Source organism: Heptranchias perlo, chromosome 9, assembly GCF_035084215.1.
Source record: "Heptranchias perlo isolate sHepPer1 chromosome 9, sHepPer1.hap1, whole genome shotgun sequence".
Taxonomy (NCBI): domain Eukaryota; kingdom Metazoa; phylum Chordata; class Chondrichthyes; order Hexanchiformes; family Hexanchidae; genus Heptranchias; species Heptranchias perlo.
The window spans coordinates 30155775-30178926 of NC_090333.1; the positions used below are offsets into that span (position 1 = coordinate 30155775).

General features: G+C 45.3%; 1 protein-coding gene across 4 annotated transcripts in view; it reads left to right on the forward strand.

The window, feature by feature from the left end:
• The window catches only part of b4galt2 (UDP-Gal:betaGlcNAc beta 1,4- galactosyltransferase, polypeptide 2), a 342550-nt gene that overhangs the window by 297140 nt on the left and 22258 nt on the right, over positions 1-23152 (forward strand). For all 4 annotated transcript variants that reach the window (XM_067990105.1, XM_067990101.1, XM_067990102.1 and 1 more), the window contains exon 6: positions 22156-22260. In XM_067990105.1, the coding sequence (XP_067846206.1) occupies positions 22156-22260 (105 nt within the window). The remainder of the gene's footprint in view (positions 1-22155; positions 22261-23152) is intronic.

Below are 23152 nucleotides of genomic sequence, written 5' to 3' on the forward strand. Positions count from 1 at the left end.
CTCATGGCATCAGGTCAATCATGGGCAAGGAAACCTCCTGCTGATTATCACCTATCGTCCTCCCTCAGCTGATGAATCAGTCCTCCTCCATGTTGAGCACCAATTGGAGGAAGCACTGAGGGTAGCAAGGGCACAAAATGTACTCTGGGTGGGGGACTTCAATGTCCATCACCAAGAATGGCTCGGTAGCACCACTACTGACCGAGCTGGCCGAGTCCTGAAGGACATAGCTGCTAGACTGGGCCTGCGGCAGGTGGTGAGCGAACCAACACGAGGGAAAAACTTACTTGACCTCGTCCTCACCAATCTACCTGTCGCAAATGCATCTGTCCATGACAGTATTGGTAGGAGTGACCACCGCACAGTCCTCGTGGAGATGAAGTCCCGTCTTCGCACTGAGGACACCATCCAACGCATTGTGTGGCACTACCACCGTGCTAAATGGGATAGATTCAGAACAGATCTAGCAGCTCAAAACTAGGCATCCATGAGGCGCTGTGGGCCATCAGCAGCAGCAGAATTGTATTCCACCACAATCTGTAACCTCATGGCCCGGCATATTCCTCACTCTACCATTACCAACAAGCCAGGGGATCAACCCTGGTTCAATGAGGAGTGTAGAAGAGCATGCCAGGAGCAGCACCAGGCATACCTAAAAATGAGGTGCCAACCTGGTGAAGCTACAACTCAGGACTACATGCATGCTAAACAGCGGAAGCAACATGCTATAGACAGAGCTAAGCGATTCCACAACCAACGGATCAGATCAAAGCTCTGCAGTCCTGCCACATCCAGTCGTGAATGGTGGTGGACAATTAAACAACTAACGGGAGGAGGAGGCTCTGCAAACATCCCCATCCTCAATGATGGCGGAGTCCAGCACGTGAGTGCAAAAGACAAGGTTGAAGCGTTTGCAACCATCTTCAGCCAGAAGTGCCGAGTGGATGATCCATCTCGGCCTCCTCCCGACATCCTCACCATCACGGAAGCCAGTCTTCGGCCAATTCGATTCATTCCACGTGATATCAAGAAACGGCTGAGTGCACTGGATACAGCAAAGGCTATGGGCCCCGACAACATTGTCGTGCTGAAGACTTGTGCTCCAGAACTAGCTGCGCCTCTAGCCAAGCTGTTCCAGTACAGCTACAACACTGGCATCTACCCAACAATGTGGAAAATTGCCCAGGTATGTCCTGTCCACAAAAAGCAGGACAAATCCAATCCGGCCAATGACCGCCTCACCAGTCTACTCTCAATCATCAGCAAAGTGATGGAAGGTGTCATCGACAGTGCTATCAAGCGGCACTTACTCACCAATAAACTGCTCACCGATGCTCAGTTTGGGTTCCGCCAGGACCACTCGGCTCCAGACCTCATTACAGCGTTGGTCCAAACATGGACAAAAGAGCTGAATTCCAGAGGTGAGGTGAGAGTGACTGCCCTTGACATCAAGGCAGCATTTGACCGAGTGTGGCACCAAGGAGCCCTAGTAAAATTGAAGTCAATGGGAATCAGGGGGAAAACTCTCCAGTGGCTGGAGTCATATCTAGCACAAAGGAAGATGGTAGTGGTTGTTGGAGGCCAATCATCTCAGCCCCAGGGCATTGCTGCAGGAGTTCCTCAGGGCATTGTCCTAGGCCCAACCATCTTCAGCTGCTTCATCAATGACCTTCCCTCCACCATAAGGTCAGAAATGGGGATGTTCGCTGATGACTGCACAGTGTTCAGTTCCATTCGCAACCCCTCAGATAATGAAGCAGTCCGAGCCTGCATGCAGCAAGACCTGGACAACATCCAGGCTTGGGCTCATAAGTGGCAAGTAACATTTGCGCCAGATAAGTGCCAGGCAATGACCATCTCCAACAAGAGAGAGTCTAACCACCTCCCCTTGACATTCAACGGCATTACCATTGCCGAATCCCCCACCATCAACATCCTGGGGGTCACCATTGACCAGAAACTTAACTGGACCAGCCATATAAATACTGTGGCTACGAGAGCAGGTCAGAGGCTGGGTATTCTGCGGCGAGTGACTCACCTCCTGACTCCCCAAAGCCTTTCCACCATCTACAAGGCGCAAGTCAGGAGTGTGATGGAATACTCTCCACTTGCCTGGATGAGTGCAGCTCCAACAACACTCAAGAAGCTCGACACCATCCAAGATAAAGCAGCCCGCTTGATTGGCACCCCATCCACCACCCTAAACATTCACTCCCTTCACCACCGGCGCACTGTGGCTGCAGTGTGTACCATCCACAGGATGCACTGCAGCAACTCACCAAGGCTTCTTCGACAGCACCTCCCACACCCGCGACCTCTACCACCTAGAAGGACAAGAGCAGCAGGCACATGGGAACAACACCACCTGCACGTTCCCCTCCAAGTCACACACCATCCCGACTTGGAAATATATCGCCGTTCCTTCATCGTCGCTGGGTCAAAATCCTGGAACTCCCTTCCTAACAGCACTGTGGGAGAACCGTCACCACACGGACTGCAGCGGTTCAAGAATGCGGCTCACCACCACCTTCTCGAGGGCAATTAGGGATGGGCAATAAATGCCGGCCTTGCCAGCGACGCCCACATCCCGTGAACGAATAAAAAAAAAAGTCATGATGAATCTTTATAAAACACTGGTTCAACCACAACTGGAGTATGGTGTTCAGTTGTGGGCACCGCACTTTAGGAAAGATGTGAAGGCCTTAGAGAGGGTGCAGAAAAGATTTACTAGAATGATTCCAGGGATGAGGGTCTTTAGTTACGTGGATAGACTGTAGAAGTTTGGATTGTTCTCCTTGATACTGAGAAGGTTGAGAGGAGATTTGATGGAGGTATTTAAATTCATGAAGGGTTCAGACAGAATAGATAGAGAGAAACTGTTCCCATTGGTGGAAGGGTTAAGAACCAGAGGACATAGATTTAAGGTGATTGGCAAAAGAACTAAAGGTGACATGAGTAAAAACTTTTATACGCAGCGAGTGGTTAGGATTTGGAATGCACTGCCGGGGAAGTGGTGGAGGTGGATTCAATTGTGGCTTTCAAAAGGGAACTGGATAAGTACTTGAAAGGAAAAAAATTGCAGAGCTACGGGGATAGAGCAGGGGAGTTTTTTTTGTTTTTTTTATTCGTTCACGGGATGTGGGCGTCGCTGGCGAGGCCAGCATTTATTGCCCATCCCTAATTGCCCTTGAGAAGGTGGTGGTGAGCCGCCTTCTTGAACCGCTGCAGTCCGTGTGGTGACGGTTCTCCCACAGTGCTGTTAGGAAGGGAGTTCCAGGATTTTGACCCAGCGACAATGAAGGAACGGCGATATATTTCCAAGTCGGGATGGTGTGTGACTTGGAGGGGAACGTGCAGGTGGTGTTGTTCCCATGTGCCTGCTGCTCTTGTCCTTCTAGGTGGTAGAGGTCGCGGGTTTGGGAGGTGCTGTCGGAGAAGCCTTGGCGAGTTGCTGCAGTGCATCCTGTGGATAGTGCACACTGCAGCCACGGTGCGCCGGTGGTGAAGGGAGTGAATGTTCAGGGTGGTGGATGGGGTGCCAATCAAGCGGGCTGCTTTATCTTGGATGGTGTCGAGCTTCTTGAGTGTTGTTGGAGCTGCACTCATCCAGGCAAGTGGGGAGTATTCCATCACACTCCTGACTTGTGCCTTGTAGATGGTGGAAAGGCTTTGGGGAGTCAGGAGGTGAGTCACTCGCCGCAGAATACCCAGCCTCTGACCTGCTCTCGTAGCCACAGTATTTATATGGCTGGTCCAGTTAAGTTTCTGGTCAATGGTGACCCCCAGGATGTTGATGGTGGGGGATTCGGCGATGGTAATGCCGTTGAATGTCAAGGGGAGGTGGTTAGACTCTCTCTTGTTGGAGATGGTCATTGCCTGGCACTTATCTGGCGCGAATGTTACTTGCCACTTGTGAGCCCAAGCCTGGATGTTGTCCAGGTCTTGCTGCATGCGGGCTCGGACTGCTTCATTATTTGAGGGGTTGCGAATGGAATTGAACACTGTGCAGTCATCAGCGAACATCCCCATTTCTGACCTTATGATGGAGGGAAGGTCATTGATGAAGCAGCTGAAGATGGTTGGGCCTAGGACACTGCCCTGAGGAACTCCTGCAGCAATGTCCTGGGGCTGAGATGATTGGCCTCCAACAACCATTACCATCTTCCTGTGTGCTAGGAATGACTCCAGCCACTGGAGAGTTTTTCCCCTGATTCCCATTGACTTCAATTTTACTAGGGCTCCTTGGTGCCACACTCGGTCAAATGCTGCCTTGATGTCAAGGGCAGTCACTCTCACCTCACCTCTGGAATTCAGCTCTTTTGTCCATGTTTGGACCAACGCTGTAATGAGGTCTGGAGCCCAGTGGTCCTGGCGGAACCCAAACTGAGCATCGGTGAGCAGGTTATTAGTGAGTAAGTGTCACTTGATAGCACTGTCGACGACACCTTCCATCACTTTGCTGGGACTAGCTGGATTGCTCTTGAATAGAGAAGGCACAGACTCGATGGGCCGAATGGCCTTCCTTCTGTGCTGTAACCTTTCTATGATTCTATGAAGAGTTTTGTAAGATACAGTGCTTGAAGACAAAGCTGCTGCTGATGATTTGATACCACATTACCAAGGTATATCTGCTGTTTTTAATTTGTATTAAAAAGCAATTGGTTTCAGCCAAGATTGATTCTTCTGATTACTATTTAGTGACCCACTGCTAAAAAAAAATGTGTATGTATGGCTGAGGACAAGATTGAGCTCAATTGTAATGCATCTCACAGCCTAATATCTGCCAACCCTCACTGCCTGATTCTCCTTTGAAGAGTGGTTAACTTGGGTGAGCTACTAGAGAGCTGGTATCACATATGCAATTATACCCAGCATGAGTTATTGCCTTCAGAAGAGGAGGGCAGAATTTGGGAAAAGAAGCAAATTTTTATTATGGCGTATAATGGCCGGGATTTTAACGCCCCAACATTTGCACCAGACAACCGAGTAGGGTGATGTTAGAGTGTGTCACAGTTGTGAATTGAACACTTTCATTTAAAAACAAGGCCAGCTGAAGAAGACTGGGATTCCTTTTGGCGGGCTGGCTGGCTGACTTAACTGTTAAATTCATTCTCCAAGATGATTACGATCACTGTTTAAAGGAGGAGGTAACTCGAGTGGGTGATGTTATCAATGGTAGCTACTTACTGTGTCTATTACATGTATTTTGTTATTTTTCTGCAGAGTTCTTTTCTGAATATCCCCATTTCTAGAACTCTCTGCATCCTACCATTCTGTCAGTCAGACTGTGAGGCAAAAATTTCGGGATAATCTTTTTGGATGAATCGCTGATATCTCTTACTTTTTCAGTGTCTGTTAAGTAATTGTATGAAAACAAACTGATCACGCCAGCGTTGATATCTACGAGCCGATTAGCTCCAGCAAAATTGCCATAGCCAATTTTACCCAAACACATTTGCTCCACTATTTGAGTCAGGGGAGGATGTACAGGATGGCTCATAGCACAGCAAAATCATTTTGTTTGTTTGTATCTTCAAATGAGAGCAAGTCATATATATGTATATTGAATATATGAATTGAAAAGTATTGCATACTATAGTGCGGTTATCCAAGCACTTCAAAATTGCAACCACTGTGCCAGCACTAGAGTCCCTAATTGTTAAATGAATGTAACAGCTTAGTGTAGGCGAGAGGCAGATGATGTGAGAACATTTTGTCACTTATGTGCTGTTGAGGGATCTTTGTATTATGAACAGAAGTCATTGCACTTTTGCCACTCCAGTGAACTGAAGAGATTACATGGTTTGCTACAGCTGACAGACTCCAGCACTGATGGTGGAAAGATTTTGTTTTACATAAGAAGCTGCTTTTCCCATCAGCCCTCGAGAGCTGAACATACAGCATTTGAACCTGAACAAAGCAATTATTCTCGACTGTCTGATTACATTTTCACTCTTGAGTGATTCAAGATATACCAACTCTCATTATAGCACAGACCACAGGAGATAAACAAGCACTTTCCATACCACAACAAATTGAGCTACAGTGCTTACAACTATACATAAAATGTAATTGGTTGGAGGGAGGGGTGCAGAGAAAGTTGAGTGTCAATACCTCGTAAAGTTAGCATGTAAGACAAATATTTTTTCTATTGTAAAAAGAAATTCTGGGTGCATTTTGTTTTGCTGATCAAAAAGAGGAATTTCACTGTTGAGGAATGGAAAATTATCTCAGTTTTGACATTTGTTGCCAGAAGCAATAACTACCATTAGCCCTGATATAGCATGTTTATGATGCATAACTGTGATCCTGCCATTGTGTCCTGGAAAGGTGAATTAACCTTGGTCTCAGATGAATACTCGTACTGCATTAGTGTAAAGGTTCTGGTGTCCAAAGTGTGAATGTTACCATGACTACCCCTTAAAAAGATGGGTCTTGGCAGTGGTAGCTGTCATGAAAGTGTCCCCCACCCCACCATCAGTTCCCCTTTTAAAGTGGAACATTCACCTTTAACACCTCTTTAAAAGAACGATTTGGGATTGTTTCAGTAAAATTTACAGTAGAATTTCAGGCAAAAATCCAATGGGACAGGTTCAAAAATAAAATAATGGATCCGAATGCAACCAAGCTCAGTGTTGGCTAGCAGACATATTCCATGGGGCTTTCCCCACCTTGCGTTGTTTATCACAGCATGCTGGTTGGTATTGAAACTGCTGGATTAAAATAAGAGACTCTTGATATTTATGAAAGATTCATTCAACAGGAGATCAATATAAAATGGTCTAACTCATTTATAACCTCTTGAAGTGAAACATATCCATGGTAAGGACCTGACATGCAGTTACCTATTCAGATACTAAGAGGAACTCTACTGCATCTGTTAGGATACTAGAAAGTTTTGGGACAAAGATACTTCCTTGAGCAGCTTGGGTCAGTTTATTGTAAGTACTCCATCCTGTTGATAAAGTGCAATAATTTACTCCATATGCTTCCTCAACCACCTTATCAACTTGCCCTGCCACCTTCAGAGATTTGTGAATATGCACCCCCAGGTCCCTCTACTCTCGCACCCCCATCAAAATAGTACCATTTAGGTTATTCTGCCTCTCCATGTTATTCCACCCAAAGTACATCACTGCACAATTATCTGCATTAAATTGCATCTGCCATGTGTCTGACCATTTCACCAGTCTGTCTACGTCTTCCTGAAGTCTGCTACTATCCTCCTCACTATTTACGACATTGCCAAGTTTTGTATCATTGGCAAACTTTGAAATTGTACTCCCTATACCCAAGTCCAGGACATTTACGTATAACAAGAAAAGCAATGGTCCTAATACCGACCCCTCGGGGACCCCACTTCACACTTCTGTCCAGTCAGAAAAACATCCATTCACCACTCTCTGCCTCCTATCCCTCAGCCAATTATGTACCCACGTTACCACCGGCCCTTTAATACCATGTGCTTCTCTTTTCCGTGTAAGTCTGTTATGTGGTACTTCCTAAAATGCCTTTTTAAAAGTCCATATATACAACATCTATTGCATTACCTTTACCAACCCTCTCTGATACTTCATCAAAGAACTCAATCAGGTTAGTCAGACATGATTTGTCTCAAACAAATGCATGCTGACTGTCCCTTATGCTTCTCCAAGTGAGAATTAATTTTGTCCTTGACATTGGTCTCTACTAGTTTTCCCACCACTGACATTAGACTGATTGGCCTGTAGTTACCAGGTTTACCACTCTCCCCTTTTTTGAACAGGGGTGTAAAATTTGGAATCCTCCAGTCCTCTGGCACCACTCCCATATCCAAGGAGAATTGAAAGAATGTGGTTGGAACTTCTGTTATCTCCACCCTAGCTTCCTTCAGCATTAACAAGAACAACAAATTGCATTTATATAGCTCCTTTAACATAGTAAAACGTCCCAAGGCACTTCATAGGAGCGTTATCAAACAAAATTTGACACCGAGTTACATAAGGAGATATTAGGACAGGTGACCAAAAGCTTGGTTAAAGAGGTAGGTTTTAAGGAGAGTCTTAAAGGAGGAGAGAGAGGTAGAGAAGCAGAGAGGTTTAGGGAGGGAATACCAGAGCTTAGGGCCTAGGCAGATGAAGGCACGACCGCCAATGGTGCAGCGATTAAAATCAGGGATGCGCAAGAGGCAAGAATTGGAGGAGCGCAGAGATCTCGGAGGGTTGTGGGGCTTGCGGAGGGGCGAGGTCATGGAGGGATTTGAAAACAAGGATGAGAATTTTAAAATCAAGGCGTTTCCGGACCGGAAGCAAATGTAGGTCAGCGAGTACAGAGGTGATGGGAAAACGGGATTTGGTGCAAGTTAGGATATGGGCAGCAGAGTTTTGGATGAGCTCAAGTTTATGGAGGGTGGAAGATGGGAGGCCGGCCAGGAGAGCATTAGAATAGTCGAGTCTAGAGGTAACAAAGGCACGGATGAGGGTTTCAGCAGCAGATGAGCTGAGGCAGGGGTGAGGACGGGTGATGTTATGAAGGTGGAAGTAGGCGGTCTTAGTGACGGAGCAGATATGTGATTGGAAGCTCATCACAGGGTCAAATAGGATGCCGTGGTTGCAAACGGTCTAATTCAGCCTCAGACAGTGGCCAGGGAAAGGGATGGAGTCGGTAGCTAAGGAACGGAGTTTGCGGCAGGGACCAAAGACAATGGCTTTGGTCCTCCCAATATTTAGTTAGAGAAAATTTTTGCTCATCCAGTGCTGGATGTCGGACAAGCAATGTGACAAATGAGAGACAGTGGAGGGGTCGAGAGAGGTGGCGGTGAGATAGAGCTGGGCGTCATCAGCATACATCTAGAATCTGACATGTTTTTGGATGATGTCACTGAGGGGCAGCGTGTAGATGAGAAATAGGAGGGGGCCAAGGATAGATCCTTGGGGGACTCCAGAGGTAACGGTACGGGAGTGGGAAGAGAAGCCATTGCAGGTGATTCTCTGGCTACGACTGGATAGATAAAAATGGAACCAGGCGAGCGCAGTCCCACCCAGCTGGACGACGGAGGAGAGGCGTTGGAGGAGGATAGTGTGGTCAACCGTGTCAAAGGCTCCAGACAGGTCGAGAAGGATGAGGAGGGATAGTTTACCATGGTCACAGTCGCATAGGATATCATTTGTGACTTTGACAAGGGCCGTTTCAATACTGTAGCAGGAGCGTAAGCCTGATTGGAGGGATTCAAACATGGAGTTGCGGGAAAGATGGGCACGGATTTGGGAGGCGACAAAACATTCAAGGACTTTGGAGAGGAATCTAGGATGCATCCCATCTGGACCGGGTGACTTGTTAAGTGTGAATGATGCTAACCTATTTAGCACCTCCTTTAAATCTATTTTCATCTTATCCAAAATCTCTACTCCCTCCTCCTCTACTGCGTCATTAACCTCATCCTCTTTTGTGAAGACCTGCGGCTCAGCTCCCAGTAACCAGCTTTACCTCAGGCCCTCTGCCTCCACAAGCAGATTTTGTTTTTTGTCCTTATTCGGCCCCCACCATTCCTTTAACTATCCTTTTACTTTTTATATGTTTATAAAAACATTTTTGGATTCCTTTTTATGTTACCCACTGATCTTTTCTCATTCTCTCTCTTTGCCCTTCTTATATCCTTTTTCAATTTCGCCCTGGACTCTCTGTATTCTGCCTGGTTTTCGACTATTCTGTACCTGATATTTATCATAAAACTCCTTTTTTTGTTTTATTGTAACCTCTATTTCCTTTGTCATCCAGGGAGCTCTAGCCTTGGATATCCCACCTTTCCTCCTTATGCGAATATGCTTGGTTTGTACCCAAACTATCTCCTCCTTGAAGGCTTGCCATTGCTTATTTACTGTTTTCCTGGCCAGTCTATGTTTCCAGTCCACCTGTACTAGATCCCTTCTCAAATCACTGAAATTGGCTCTCTTCCAGTTAGGTATTTTCACCACTGATTTTTCTTTGTCCCTTTCTGTAACTACTTTAAATCTAATTATATTATGATCACTATTACCTGGATGTTCTCCCACTGAAACACACTCCACTTGCCCTACTTCATTTCCCAGAACTAGATCCAGCACTGCTTCCTTCCTTGTTGGGCTAGAAACATACTGATTAAGAAAGTTCTCCTGTACACATTTTAGGAATTCTTCACCCTCCTTGCCCTTTACTGTGTTTTTTCCCCAGTCTATATTAAGATAATTGAAGTCCCCTACTATTACTGCTCTATTAATTTTACATTTCTCTGAAACTTGCCTGCAGATTTGCTCGTCTGTCTCCTTCTTACTATTTGGGGGTCTATAGTAAACATCCAGCAATTTAACAGCTCCTTTTCTGTTCCTTAATTCTAACCAAATAAATTCAGTCTTTGAACCCTCTAGTATATCGTTCTCTGTAGAACTGTAATATTATCCTTGATCAATACTGCCACTCCATCTTGTGTCTTTTTTCCTTCCCTATCCCTTCTGAATACATTGTAGCCAGGAATGTTTAATTCCTATTCCTGCCCATGATTAAGCCAAGCCTCCGTTATAGCCGCCATGTCACAACCCCATGTGGCATCTTGCGGCAGTAGCTCGTCAACCTTATCTGTAACACTCCTCGCATCAACACACGTACATTCCAACACCATGCTAGTCGGCTTTGCTTTTTTACTCCTTCCAGTACCTGCTCTTTCTACACTATTCTTTGTTCTGTTGCTATTTATCCCTCCTAGTTTTTGACGCACCTTGTTTCTTCTCTCTGCTGCTATCTCCTGATTCCCCTCCCCCTGTCAAATTAGATGAAACCCTCCCCCACAGCATTAGTTAACCTCCCCGCGAGGACATTGACTCCGGCCCTGTTCAGGTGCAACCCGTCCAGCTTGTACTGGTCCCTCCTGCCTCAGAACTGGTCCCAATGCCCCAGGAATCTGAAGCTCTCCCTCCTGCACCACTTCTTCAGTCACTCATTCACCTGCTCTATCTTCCTGTTTCTGTACTCACGAGTACATGGCACTGGGAGTGATCCAGAGATTACCACCTTTTAGGTCCTGTTTTTTAATCTTTTCCTAGCTTCTGAAACTCTGCCTGTAGGGCCTCAACTCTTTTCCTACCTATATAATTGGCTCCAACATGGACCTTGGCTTCTGGCTGTTCCCCTTCTCCTCACAGAATGTCCTGCACCTGTTCAATGATATCATTTACCCTGGCACCAGGGAGGCACTACACCATTCGGGACTCACGTCTGTGGTTGCAGTCTATCCCTCTAACTATTGAATCCCCTATAACAACTGCATTTCTATGCTTTCTTTTGCCCCCCTGTGCAGCCATAGTTTCCCACGGTGCGTGGATTTGCTCCTGACTGCACTCCCCCGAGGTGACATTACCCTCACTGGTGGTGAGTGCCACACTCCCAGGGGACTCCTGCACTGCCTGCCTGTTCCTCCTAGCCTGCCTGGTGATCACCTACTCCCTCTTCGCCTAAACTCTCTGTAGCTGTGGGGTGACCACCTCCTGAAACGTGCTATCCATAAAACTCTCAGCTTCCCGTATGCACTGTAATGACCCCAGCCGCCCCTCAAGCTCAGAAATTCTGAGCTCAAGCGCGAGCATTTGGCGGCACTTAATGTTGATATTGATATTATTTCATTATTCATAGAAGTCATAGAGTCATACAGCACAGTAGGAGGTCATTCAGCACATCGTGCCTGTGCCAGCTCTTTGAAAGAGCTATCCAATTAGCCCCACTTTCCTGCTCCTTCCCTATAGCCCTGCAAATGATTCCTTTTTATTCTAATAATGCAAAAAAAGAGGGTCCTGTCCCACTAGATTAAGTGAGCCAATCCAGTTATCATTTAAAACATTATTTCTACGACTGCAGGGAGCTGGCCGCAGACTGTGTGTTTGGATTGGCTGGCTATTGGAGGCTGACTACTGGTGTTGAATACCTGACTGCCTCTGGTTTGGCTGGTTATTGGAGGCTGACTGCTGGTGCTGAACAGCTAACAGCCTGTGGTTTGGCTGGTTATTGGAGGCTGATTGCTGGTGCTGAACAGCTAACAGCCTGTGGTTTGGCTGGTTATTGGAGGCTGATTGCTGGTGCTGAACAGCTAACAGCCTGTGGTTTGGCTGGTTATTGGAGGCTGACTGCTGGTGTTGAATACCTGACTGCCTCTGGTTTGGCTGGTTATTGGAGGCTGACTGCTGGTGCTGAACAGCTAACAGCCTGTGGTTTGGCTGGTTATTGGAGGCTGACTGCTGGTGCTGAATAGCTAACAGCCTGTGGTTTGGCTGGTTATTGGAGGCTGATTGCTGGTGCTGAACAGCTAACAGCCTGTGGTTTGGCTGGTTATTGGAGGCTGACTACTGGTGCAGAATAGCTGACTGTCTGTGGTTTGGCTGGTTATTGGAGGCTGACTGCAGGTGCAAAATAGGTGACTGCCTGTGGTTTGACTAGTTATAGTTGGTTTTCTGACTTCTAGTGGCTGGCTGCTGGTGGTGACTGGATGACTGCCTGCTAGCTGGGTTCTGATGGTTTGCTGCTGGTCATGGCTAGTTGGCTGGCTGTTATTTGGCTGGCTGCTGGTAGTAGATGTGTGGCTTCTGGTGGCTGTTTGCTGTTGATTGCTGGCTGCCGGTAGTTGACTGTTTTTTGGTGACTGGTTTTAGTTCAGCTGGTAACTGGTGGAGGCTAGCTGGTAAGTTGGCTGGGCTTCCTGATCAATTACTCACTGGATAAACTCATTAAACAATCTATATATCTTAATTATATGATGCCTCCAGACACCCCTAAAAAAAAGAAAAATTATAAATGATGCACAGTTTTATCACTTCCACAATTGTCGCTATACCACAGAAGATCGCAGACACAACAGAAAGGCTAGGAAATAAAGTGTCAATTATAGAAAGAAAAATTAAAAATTGTTACCAAAATTTTTTTTAAATTTAAGGAAAGAAGACAGCCCACTCAGGGAGTGATGGATATTGGAGGGCAAGTCACTTCTAACGTTGTCGTCAAGAGCAGCTTTGGGCACATTGCTTGGCTACTCAATCATCAGGGTAGTGTCGCCTTAGAGCAGGAAGTAACCTAAGGAATGAAGGAAGATGGGGCACAAAAGTATGCTAAGGATATTTCAGTGGTTACCACAGATTTTCTTCCATATCGCCTTGTGAATATGGTGTGGCTGAGTGCTGGAAATATCATCTCCACTTATTTCTTATTTTCCTGGTGGCTGATCAGATAATGTAAAGCCTTGTCCTTCATGTTTTATCTTCTATATACTAAAGAACGGATATATAACTAGGAACTTTTATATGATATGGGGAGGTTTCTGCCTCGGTTCTATCATTTGCTATCGTGCACCATCCATTAACTGATTAGACAGCAGTACTGGTGAAGGCTTGAGAGGCGGCTCAGTCTGCCTGCCCTTTCAAGTGGGGCAAAGGCACACAAGTTGGAAGAACCCAAAAGCAGAAAAGGGAGGAAATGTATTTTTTTTTAAGTTCTACAGTGCTGATTAGTAGGAAAGCATGCCACTGTATTATTTTACATTCCTCCTAAATTATGCGTTTTATTCCCTTTCGTATGAGTTTGAAAACAACAGCAGTATCAATGAATGCCTTTTGAGCGCTTTACCGATTCAGCAGCATAGATGACTAGTTTAAGCTGTTCACTGTTTATGCATGAGTGAAGATTTGAGGTTGAAGTACTCAGTCTCCCACGTACTCTGTGAATGAAGAGTCAGATGCGTGTGGAATATTGTAACGTTTGTGTGCAGCTGCTTTTGTGTGACATACAACATACTGATGTACAGAGCCAGACAGGGGCAGCCCTGGTATAATTACAGAGAGAGTCAACACCGCTTTACAGCAAGCAGCTTACTGATCCTCTTCTCAACCATTTAGATTAATCTTCCTGCTATTAGTTTTGCTGAAGTGAATATGTGGTAAATGGCTGCTCGTCTGCAAAAAGCTGCTTTCTTGTTTTACAGATATATGTAATTATATGTCTTGATTATTTGGCTTACTGGTATCCTGCTCCAGGTGGAGATTTGGCGTTGAAAACACGTTATTACTATATGCACTTTTTAGACTGAATATCACAATTGGCATTCGTTCTCATTCTGCTAACATTATATCAATTTTGCTGCACTCAGCATACCCACTGTATAACAGAATAAAGATTAGCTTTTATCATTAATGATTTGGTGCATATGTATAATACAAGAAAGATGGCAGTGCATTTAAGGTTGTTTTTCAATCCCCGGATACATGAGCAGTGCCAGTGGTAGAAGTGGAAAATTGGTCCACTTGCAGCATATGACAGAACTCAGTGACAGCTTCCTTTGAAGTGAAGCCTCTGCAGGCACTGCTCCTTGCTCAAATGCAGCTAGGAGTGTCTTTGTCTTTATTCTCTGGTGTGGAGGTACCAGCAGGTGGATGCCATACGCTACCTGTACAGCTTTACCAGCCTAGCATCCCTCAGCTGTTCCACCTCTTCTTCCAAGATGGTTATTGGAACATGGAATGCTTTATTACCACAAGGGGGCTATTGAGACAGAGCCTATAACAACATATAAAAGGGAACTGGATAAGTGTTTCAAAAGGAAGAATACAAAATGATATGGGAAAGGGCAGGGAAGTAGGATTAAAGTGGATAGCTCAAGTTGAAAAGTGAGCATAGACACAGGCTCAATCAGCCATGTGACGACCTTCTTTGCTATAATTTATATAATTATATGAACCGTGCTCATGATTATTTTGGTAGAAACCCCAGGAACGTGGGGCTGTTGAATACAATGGGAGACTTGAGGAGGAACACAACCTTCCTACAGGAGTGCACACTGCATTATATTTTTTATGTATGCTAAATAGTCATACCTGTGGAATTCTCTACCACAGAAGGCCAAGTCACTGAATATATTTAAGAAGGAGCTATATAGATTTCTAGACACAAAAGGCATCAAGGGGTATGGGGAGAGAGCGGGAATATGGTATAGAGATAGAGGATCAGACATGATCATATTGAATGACGGAGCAGACTTGAAGGACCGAATGGCCTACTCCTGCTCCTATTTTCTATGTTTCTGTGTTTCTATATCTAATTCATTTTTAGTCTTTGCAGATAATTAGCCCATAAAAACACAGGTCAATTTCTCCCAGTCTTTCATAGGTATGCAGAAGAATACTATTGCATAGTTGGGGATCAGTGAGGTATTTATTGTGTGCTTTGCCGCAGAGTGATAGCCTATGGGATTTGCACTATAACTAAGTGGTCCGGGGGAGGTATGGATAATGGGACAGATGCTAAAGTGGGTGGAGATCAAGGCAACAAATCCAATCTTATTGTCATTAGTTGAACATGGAGATTCAGTGTTAATGATCAGCATACCTTGTTTTCCAAAAGTTTCACTGTCAATGGTAGTAGTTGAGGACATATATTCTTGACAGGCGCTGTCTTGACGATCTTGCACTAAGACGTGAACGACTGTGAAGACAGATGAATCAGAGCTCGTCTGTCACCAATGCAGCTTGTCCTGATTTCACATATCAGCAGATATGGTGGGTGTGTAACTTATATAAGTAGAGAAGCTGAGAAACAAGAGGCATCAGCCCTGATTTTAATGGGGGGTGGAAGTCATGCGGGCCGAGGTGGACAGTAAAGTGTCAGGTCCTCAGCAGCATGAGGCCCAAGAGATTTTAACACCTCTCCCTCCACCACACCCTACCCTCACCCCAAAACCCAGCAGAAAGAGGTAGCTGGCCTACCGGTAGCAGCAAGGTGCCAGGCTGCAGGAGGCCGCCTCCGGGGACCCAGAGGAATGGGTTCCCGGCACTCAGGTAAATAATTGGGAGGGGGTTCGGGAGGGTCTCGCAGCTGAGCCCAGTTTCCACCAGATGGGCAAAGTCAAAATCGGCCCTATACTTCACTGAATGTAAACTAATTCTCTGCTTTTACCCAGTGTGTACTGTACAACCCGGAAAATAATGAGGGACCCTTTGCAACTCTGTAATGAATTCCATGAGCATCTGTTATTTTACATATTATATATACAGGTTATTTTTTGCATTTGTCTTCAATCATTCTTAAATCAAAGGATTGAAAACACTAACACTAATGCATAAATACAATAATACAATCCTCTTGAATACACACAGAGGTACGACTGTGCTGTGTGCAGTTTAATACAAAGTAGGCGTCTTATGCTGTATTTATATTGCGAAACTGCTTCCTGAAGGAGTTCAGCAATAGAGACTGTCGCTCCCTTTGATGTTGAAACTGCCCTGTTTATATCGATTCAATTAGCATAACCAAATGGTGCGGCAGCAATCAGTAAAGCAAATAAATTGCTGGTTGCTGGTTTATATTGCTCATTCAGTAGAATTCAATTCCCCCGAGGTCATGCTGAACCTGTACAGCGCTCTAGTTAGGTCACATCTGGATTATTGTATATAGATTGGTGAGACATGAAGGGGCCATCCAGGTCCTGGAGGCATTTCAACAGCAACTTCCATTTCTAGTGTAGGAAGACATCTCATAGCCCTTCACATTAAGGAGGAAAAAACAGCGGGAGGGAAACGGAAGAGTGTGTGGAGGGAGGGCTGTAAACACAGTTGAAGAGAAGGGTTTTCAGGAATTGTTGAAAGCACAGAGAGATAGCAAGGTGAATGGAACATAGGCAGGGGGTTCCAGAAAACAGGAATATGTATAAGGGCTGGACAGCAAAGGTGGAGCAGGGAGAGTTGGGGACAAAGAGTAGCCCAGTTTTAGAGGAGCAGAGGGTGTGTGCAGGGACACAAGGCTGGAGGAGATCACTGAGGTAAGGTGGGGTGAGGCAATGAAGAGATTTGAATTAGGGATGAGAATTTTCTGTCAATTTACAGGGCCACAGGGAGGTTCGATAGGATGGAGGTGTTGGACTCTCTGCAGATAAGGACATGGACAGTGGCATTTTAAATGAGATGCAACTTGTGAAGAGTTGAAGTAGGAAGGTTGGCTATGAAATAACTTGAGAAGCCGAGAGTTGAGTTGATGAAGATAAGAAGCGGAGGAGCAAGAAAGTGGTCTTTGTAACAGGACAAGTATGGAGAGGAATCGGAGATGAGGATTGAGCAGTACGCCAAGGTTCCAGACTTAGCCTGGAGGTTGATAAAGTCAAGGCAGAGGCACGTAGGTGTTGGCACATATCAAAGAGGATAGCTTTGGTTTTACTGACATTAAGCTGGAGAAAATTTTGGCTCATCCAGGTCTTAATGTTAAATAGGCAGTTAATTAATGTAGCGACAGATTTGGTTTGATGAAAGTGAGGTACAGCCGAGTGTAATCAGTGTACATATGGAAACTAACCCCATGCTTGTGGATGATTTTCGCCAAGGTGCACCATGAAAATGGTGAAGAGGTGACTGTGAGCAGCAATGGTAAAGCCGTTGGAGGCCTGCATTGTGACAACTTTGAGCAGAACCAGGAGAGAGCAGTGCTGTGAAGGCAGACTGCAGAGCAGAGATAATGAAGGAGGGCAGTGAGGCAGATTCCCAGTGTCAGAGGGAAGAGTTATGAGGAATAATTTAATAAGTTAAAGGTGTTCAGCCTCAAAAACAGACGTATATAAGTCACTTAATGTGATAAAATAAACCCAAAACAGTACTTTCAGATATGCCAGTGCAGCAAGATGATGGCACTCGTTCAGGGTTTGAAGGGCAAACATTGTGAAGTATTTCTTGACACAGCGGAAATGCTTTACCAGGAGTGATGGTTGAGGCCATGATGAACTGGACTCATTTAAGAAATAACTAATTGCTGTAATGGAAAGATGGTTGGGTTGGTAATCTAAAGGCATGAGATCAAATAGGTTAAAAGGCTTTCTTCTTCTAACTTGTGATCTTATCACTTGCTGTCTCACTCTGAGAGCAGTCAGAACACCGACCTTTCACCGCTGTGATCTGGGCTTATCTATGTACTGTCTATAACATTCTTAAATATGTGGGGGGGAGGGAAGTTTTACACTGTTTAGAATGGAATGGCTGCAGAGCTCGGGACGACCCATCATTTGGCAGTAATTGTTGATGAGTTGCCAGCCTCACTTAGATGTGGCTGATGTAGAAAATGGAAGTGCCACATGGCTTCAGTAGAGGATGTTCTACTGAGTTTAAGGTTAAGGGACATTGTTGGAGTAGTGTCTGACTTTACCTTTATTTTGCCTTAAAATGTTTCCATGCTTTTATATTTATACTCTTCTTTTGGTTACTCCTTTCTTTGTTCCTTTCACCTTTCCTATTTATGTTTCATTTGCTCATTTTGTTCCATTACTTTTCAGTCATTCTCCTTCTCATTCTCGTTGGTTCTTTTTTTGTAATTTTCTCTCAGTAATTTTTTTTATTTTTATTTTCCTTTCCCTCTAAGTCTACCTACACCACATCCCTTCCACAGCTATAACGACAAGCTGGAGACATGCTTCCAGGTCTCAGCCAGTGCTGCTCTCTAGTGCGACAGAAGGAGGCCATCGTGCCTGTGCCGGCTCTTTGAAAGAGGTATCCAACTCGTCCCACTCCCCTGCTCTTTCCCCATAGCCCTGCAAATTTTCCCTGTTCAAGTATTTATCCAATTCAATTTTGAAAGTAATTATTAAATCTGCTTTCACCACCCTTTCAGGCAGTGCATTTCAGATCATAACTTGCTGCGTGAAAATTTTTTTTCCTCAGGTCGCCTCTGGTTCTTTTGCCATTACCTTAAATCTGTGTCGTCTGCTTACCGACCCTTCTGCCACTGGAAACAGTTTCTCCTTATTTACTCTATCAAAACCCTTCATGATTTTGAACATCTCGATCAAATTTCCCCTTAACCTTCTCAGCTCTAAGGAGAACAACCCCACATTCTCTAGTCTCTCCACATAACTGAAATCTTTGATCCCCGGTACCATTCTAGTAAATCTTCTCTGCACTCTCTCTAAGGCCTTGACATCCTTCCTAAAGTGTGGTGCCCAAAATTGGCCACAATAATCCAGCTGGGGCCTAACCAGCTTGAAGGTCCTTTTATCTTCCGTCCGTCTCTCTTACTTATTCTTTCACTTGCCCTGTACTTGGTGCCTTCACAAGGTGACAAATTCTAACAGAGTGTGACCATACTTTGGACTAATTTCTGATATTTCTTTGATTAGTTTTCCTCCTCCTCAACTGATGATATTGAGTCATTGCTGGAATATGCTTTCACAGGTTCCAGGTGATTTTGGTCTGTTTGTGATGGTGTGTGATAGTATGGGGAGATAGTGAATGTGTTGTTACTCTTAATTTTTGTGTTTCCATAGTTAACAGGTAGGTTTGTTATTGTATCTATTACTGCATCCCAACCAAAACATTAGGCAGGCTAACAGGACTGACTAAATTGATGGAGAACTCTAATAGGTATAAAAATGTTTATACTTAAATATAAAAATATGTCGTATTCAGAAAAAGAAATGCTTTCCAGGGAAATGAAGGTGAATATTATTTGCAATAATAAAAATTACAGTATGCCTAATCAACTAAAGGAGGATCAAGATGTCCTTTAGCATAACAGAATAAAACTCATTCCTGTGATACTAGCTTCACAGAGTTCCAAATCTATTTCACAAGAAAGTTTGCATGACGTGTTACATAAAGAATAATGTTCACCTGGGAATGATTCAAAAGTTGTATTGAGCAGCATAGATGATTTCTATTTAGAACTAAAAAATAACAGACAAGTCCTACTTGCAGGAAATTGCTCTGCATTTCCATTTATCGTATATAAACTGCCCCTTGCTCTGATATCCTGTGATTCTGGCCTCTTTGTGCTCTGATATCTTCTGTCCTTACCCTCATTGTACCTCTGACATATCCTGTCTCTGTCCTCTCTGTGTCTCTGATATCCCCGTACACTCTGTGTGTGATATCCCCTGTCTCTGTCCTCTCTGTGACTGATATCCCCTATCCTCTGTGTCTGACATCCCGTGTCTCTGCCCTCTTTGTACCTCTGTCCTCTCTGTGTCTCTGATATCCTCGTTCTCTCTGTGTGTGATATCCTCTGCCCCTGCTCTCTCTGCTTCTGACATCCCCTGTCCCTGTCCTATCTGTGACTGATATCCCCTATCCTCTGTGTCTGACATCCCGTGTCAATGCCCTCTTTGTACCTCTGGCATCCCCTGTCTCTGCCCTCTTTGTACCTCTGGCATCCCCTGTCTCTGCCCTCTTTGTACCTCTGACATCCCCTGTCTCTGCCCTCTTTGTACCTCTGGCATCCCCTGTCTCTGCCCTCTTTGTACCTCTGACATCCCGTGTCTCTGCCCTCTTTGTACCTCTGACATCCCCTGTCTCTGCCCTCTTTGTACCTCTGACATCCCCTGTCTCTGCCCTCTTTGTACCTCTGGCATCCCCTGTCTCTGCCCTCTTTGTACCTCTGACATCCCCTGTCTCTGCCCTCTTTGTACCTCTGGCATCCCCTGTCTCTGCCCTCTTTGTACCTCTGACATCCCCTGTCTCTGCCCTCTTTGTACCTCTGACATCCCCTGTCCCTGCCCTCTTTGTACCTCTGACAGCCCCTGTCTCTGCCCTCTTTGTACCTCTGACATCCCCTGTCTCTGCCCTCTTTGTACCTCTGACATCCCCTGTCTCTGCCCTCTTTGTACCTCTGGCATCCCCTGTCTCTGCCCTCTTTGTACCTCTGACATCCCCTGTCCCTGCCCTCTTTGTACCTCTGACAGCCCCTGTCTCTGCCCTCTTTGTACCTCTGACATCCCCTGACTCTGCCCTCTTTGTACCTCTGACATCCCCTGTCTCTGCCCTCTTTGTACCTCTGGCATCCCCTGTCTCTGCCCTCTTTGTACCTCTGACATCCCCTGTCTCTGCCCTCTTTGTACCTCTGGCATCCCCTGTCTCTGCCCTCTTTGTACCTCTGACATCCCCTGTCTCTGCCCTCTTTGTACTTCTGACAGCCCCTGTCTCTGCCCTCTTTGTACCTCTGACATCCCCTGTCTCTGCCCTCTTTGTACCTCTGACATCCCCTGTCTCTGCCCTCTTTGTACCTCTGACATCCCCTGTCTCTGCCCTCTTTGTACCTCTGACATCCCCTGTCTCTGCCCTCTTTGTACCTCTGACATCCCCTGTCTCTGCCCTCTTTGTACCTCTGACATCCTGTGTCGCTGCCCTCTTTGTACCTCTGGCATCCCCTGTCTCTGCCCTCTTTGTACCTCTGACATCCCCTGTCTCTGCCCTCTTTGTACCTCTGACATCCCCTGTCTCTGCCCTCTTTGTACCTCTGACATCCCCTGTCTCTGCCCTCTTTGTACCTCTGACAGCCCCTGTCTCTGCCCTCTTTGTACCTCTGACATCCCCTGTCTCTGCCCTCTTTGTACCTCTGACATCCCCTGTCTCTGCCCTCTTTGTACCTCTGACATCCCCTGTCTCTGCCCTCTTTGTACCTCTGACATCCCCTGTCTCTGCCCTCTTTGTACCTCTGACATCCCCTGTCTCTGCCCTCTTTGTACCTCTGACATCCCCTGTCTCTGCCCTCTTTGTACCTCTGACATCCCCTGTCTCTGCCCTCTTTGTACCTCTGACAGCCCCTGTCTCTGCCCTCTTTGTACCTCTGACATCCCCTGTCTCTGCCCTCTTTGTACCTCTGACATCCCCTGTCTCTGCCCTCTTTGTACCTCTGACATCCCCTGTCTCTGCCCTCTTTGTACCTCTGACATCCTGTGTCTCTGCCCTCTCTGAGCTTCTCACATCTCTGTCCTTTCCCACTCTTGTAGGGAATAATAGGTACCTGGAGTGATAACAGAGAGCTATTCGAGGAGTTCGTAATGCTTTGTAAATAATTAGAACAATCATCTGAACCCTGATTTTACAGCCTTAAAATACTCCAGCATATCAATTACTTTCTATAACATATATTGGTAATTTTTTGAGTTCTTGGTCGTTTGTGGGCACAGCCATTGTGACTGCATAGTACAACTGTGTTCCTTGTCATTGCTGTGTTCTGACATTTGCACTAAAGAATTAATGATCCTGGCTTCATTATTGAGAAGTAATTTGCAGCCATTTACCAGGAAGTTCTTCGGCCACTACATGTTATATACGTTATTATTATTATTTTCTCCTGAGGAACTCCCCTACCTGCTTTTCTGTGATGCATGTTTTTTTTTAATCTGTCGTTATTCTTCAGAATAACACTGAAAGGTATGAAAGTCTCCCGACCAGACTCCAGAATTGGAAAATACCGAATGATAAAGCACGAACGAGACAAGCACAACGAGCCCAACCCCCAGAGGTGAGTTTGACACAGATATTTGTGTCTGTTCACGTTAAGATTCCATTATGTGGTACAGTTGGTCTGATGTTGTCGAGCCAGTGCCTGTATCTTGGGGCGATGGGGGGGAGGGGGGAATAAAAAAGCCCGCAACAAGATAAGAGCCTGGTAATCTTGTCCATGTTAGTCAGGAATGGCACAGAATGGAGACAGTCAGCTTCCTTACAAGGAGAAAGAGAAACCCAGAAAGTGATGACTGCTGTATTTACAGACCCTAAGCACAGTAGTGCCACTGACTAATGCTACCGTGCAGCATGAGGAAATCCCTGACTTGTGTCAACCTGGTGTGACCCTGTCAGAAATAGGACCCTGTGATTAGTGTAGGAAATGTAAATGTATGTCAAGCTAATTGAGCAGAAATCAACTTTGATTACATGTAAAGATAACTAGTTAACAGTGATAATGCTTACCTCACATAATACGTCATGTAATTATTTTTTAAATCAGGACCCCTGTAAATAAAATTGTATTATTAAATAGTGAGGAGCAAACCCATTATAATCCCACTTGTAACATTGGAAGACTATTAGAACCAGAAGACAGGGATACAATATTAATATTAAAGATTTACATGACCACTGTGTGGCACTGTCATGTCAAAGTTCAAGGGGGAGGTGTTAGGATAAAGTCATGTAACTATGATCTATCTTCACGATAGATCGCCCAGTCTTTGCAACGCTATTGGGGAGTGGATGTCCCAAAACTCAAGAAAGTGTGCAATGCAAAGTGTCGAAGAGAATAAATATTTGTCCTCAAGAGCTTCACGGTGGTGTCATCTGTTTTCATAAACCTCTCTTATTCAAGTAGTGCTGAGTAAAGAACATAAAGATCAGTGCACTGTCACAACCTGTAC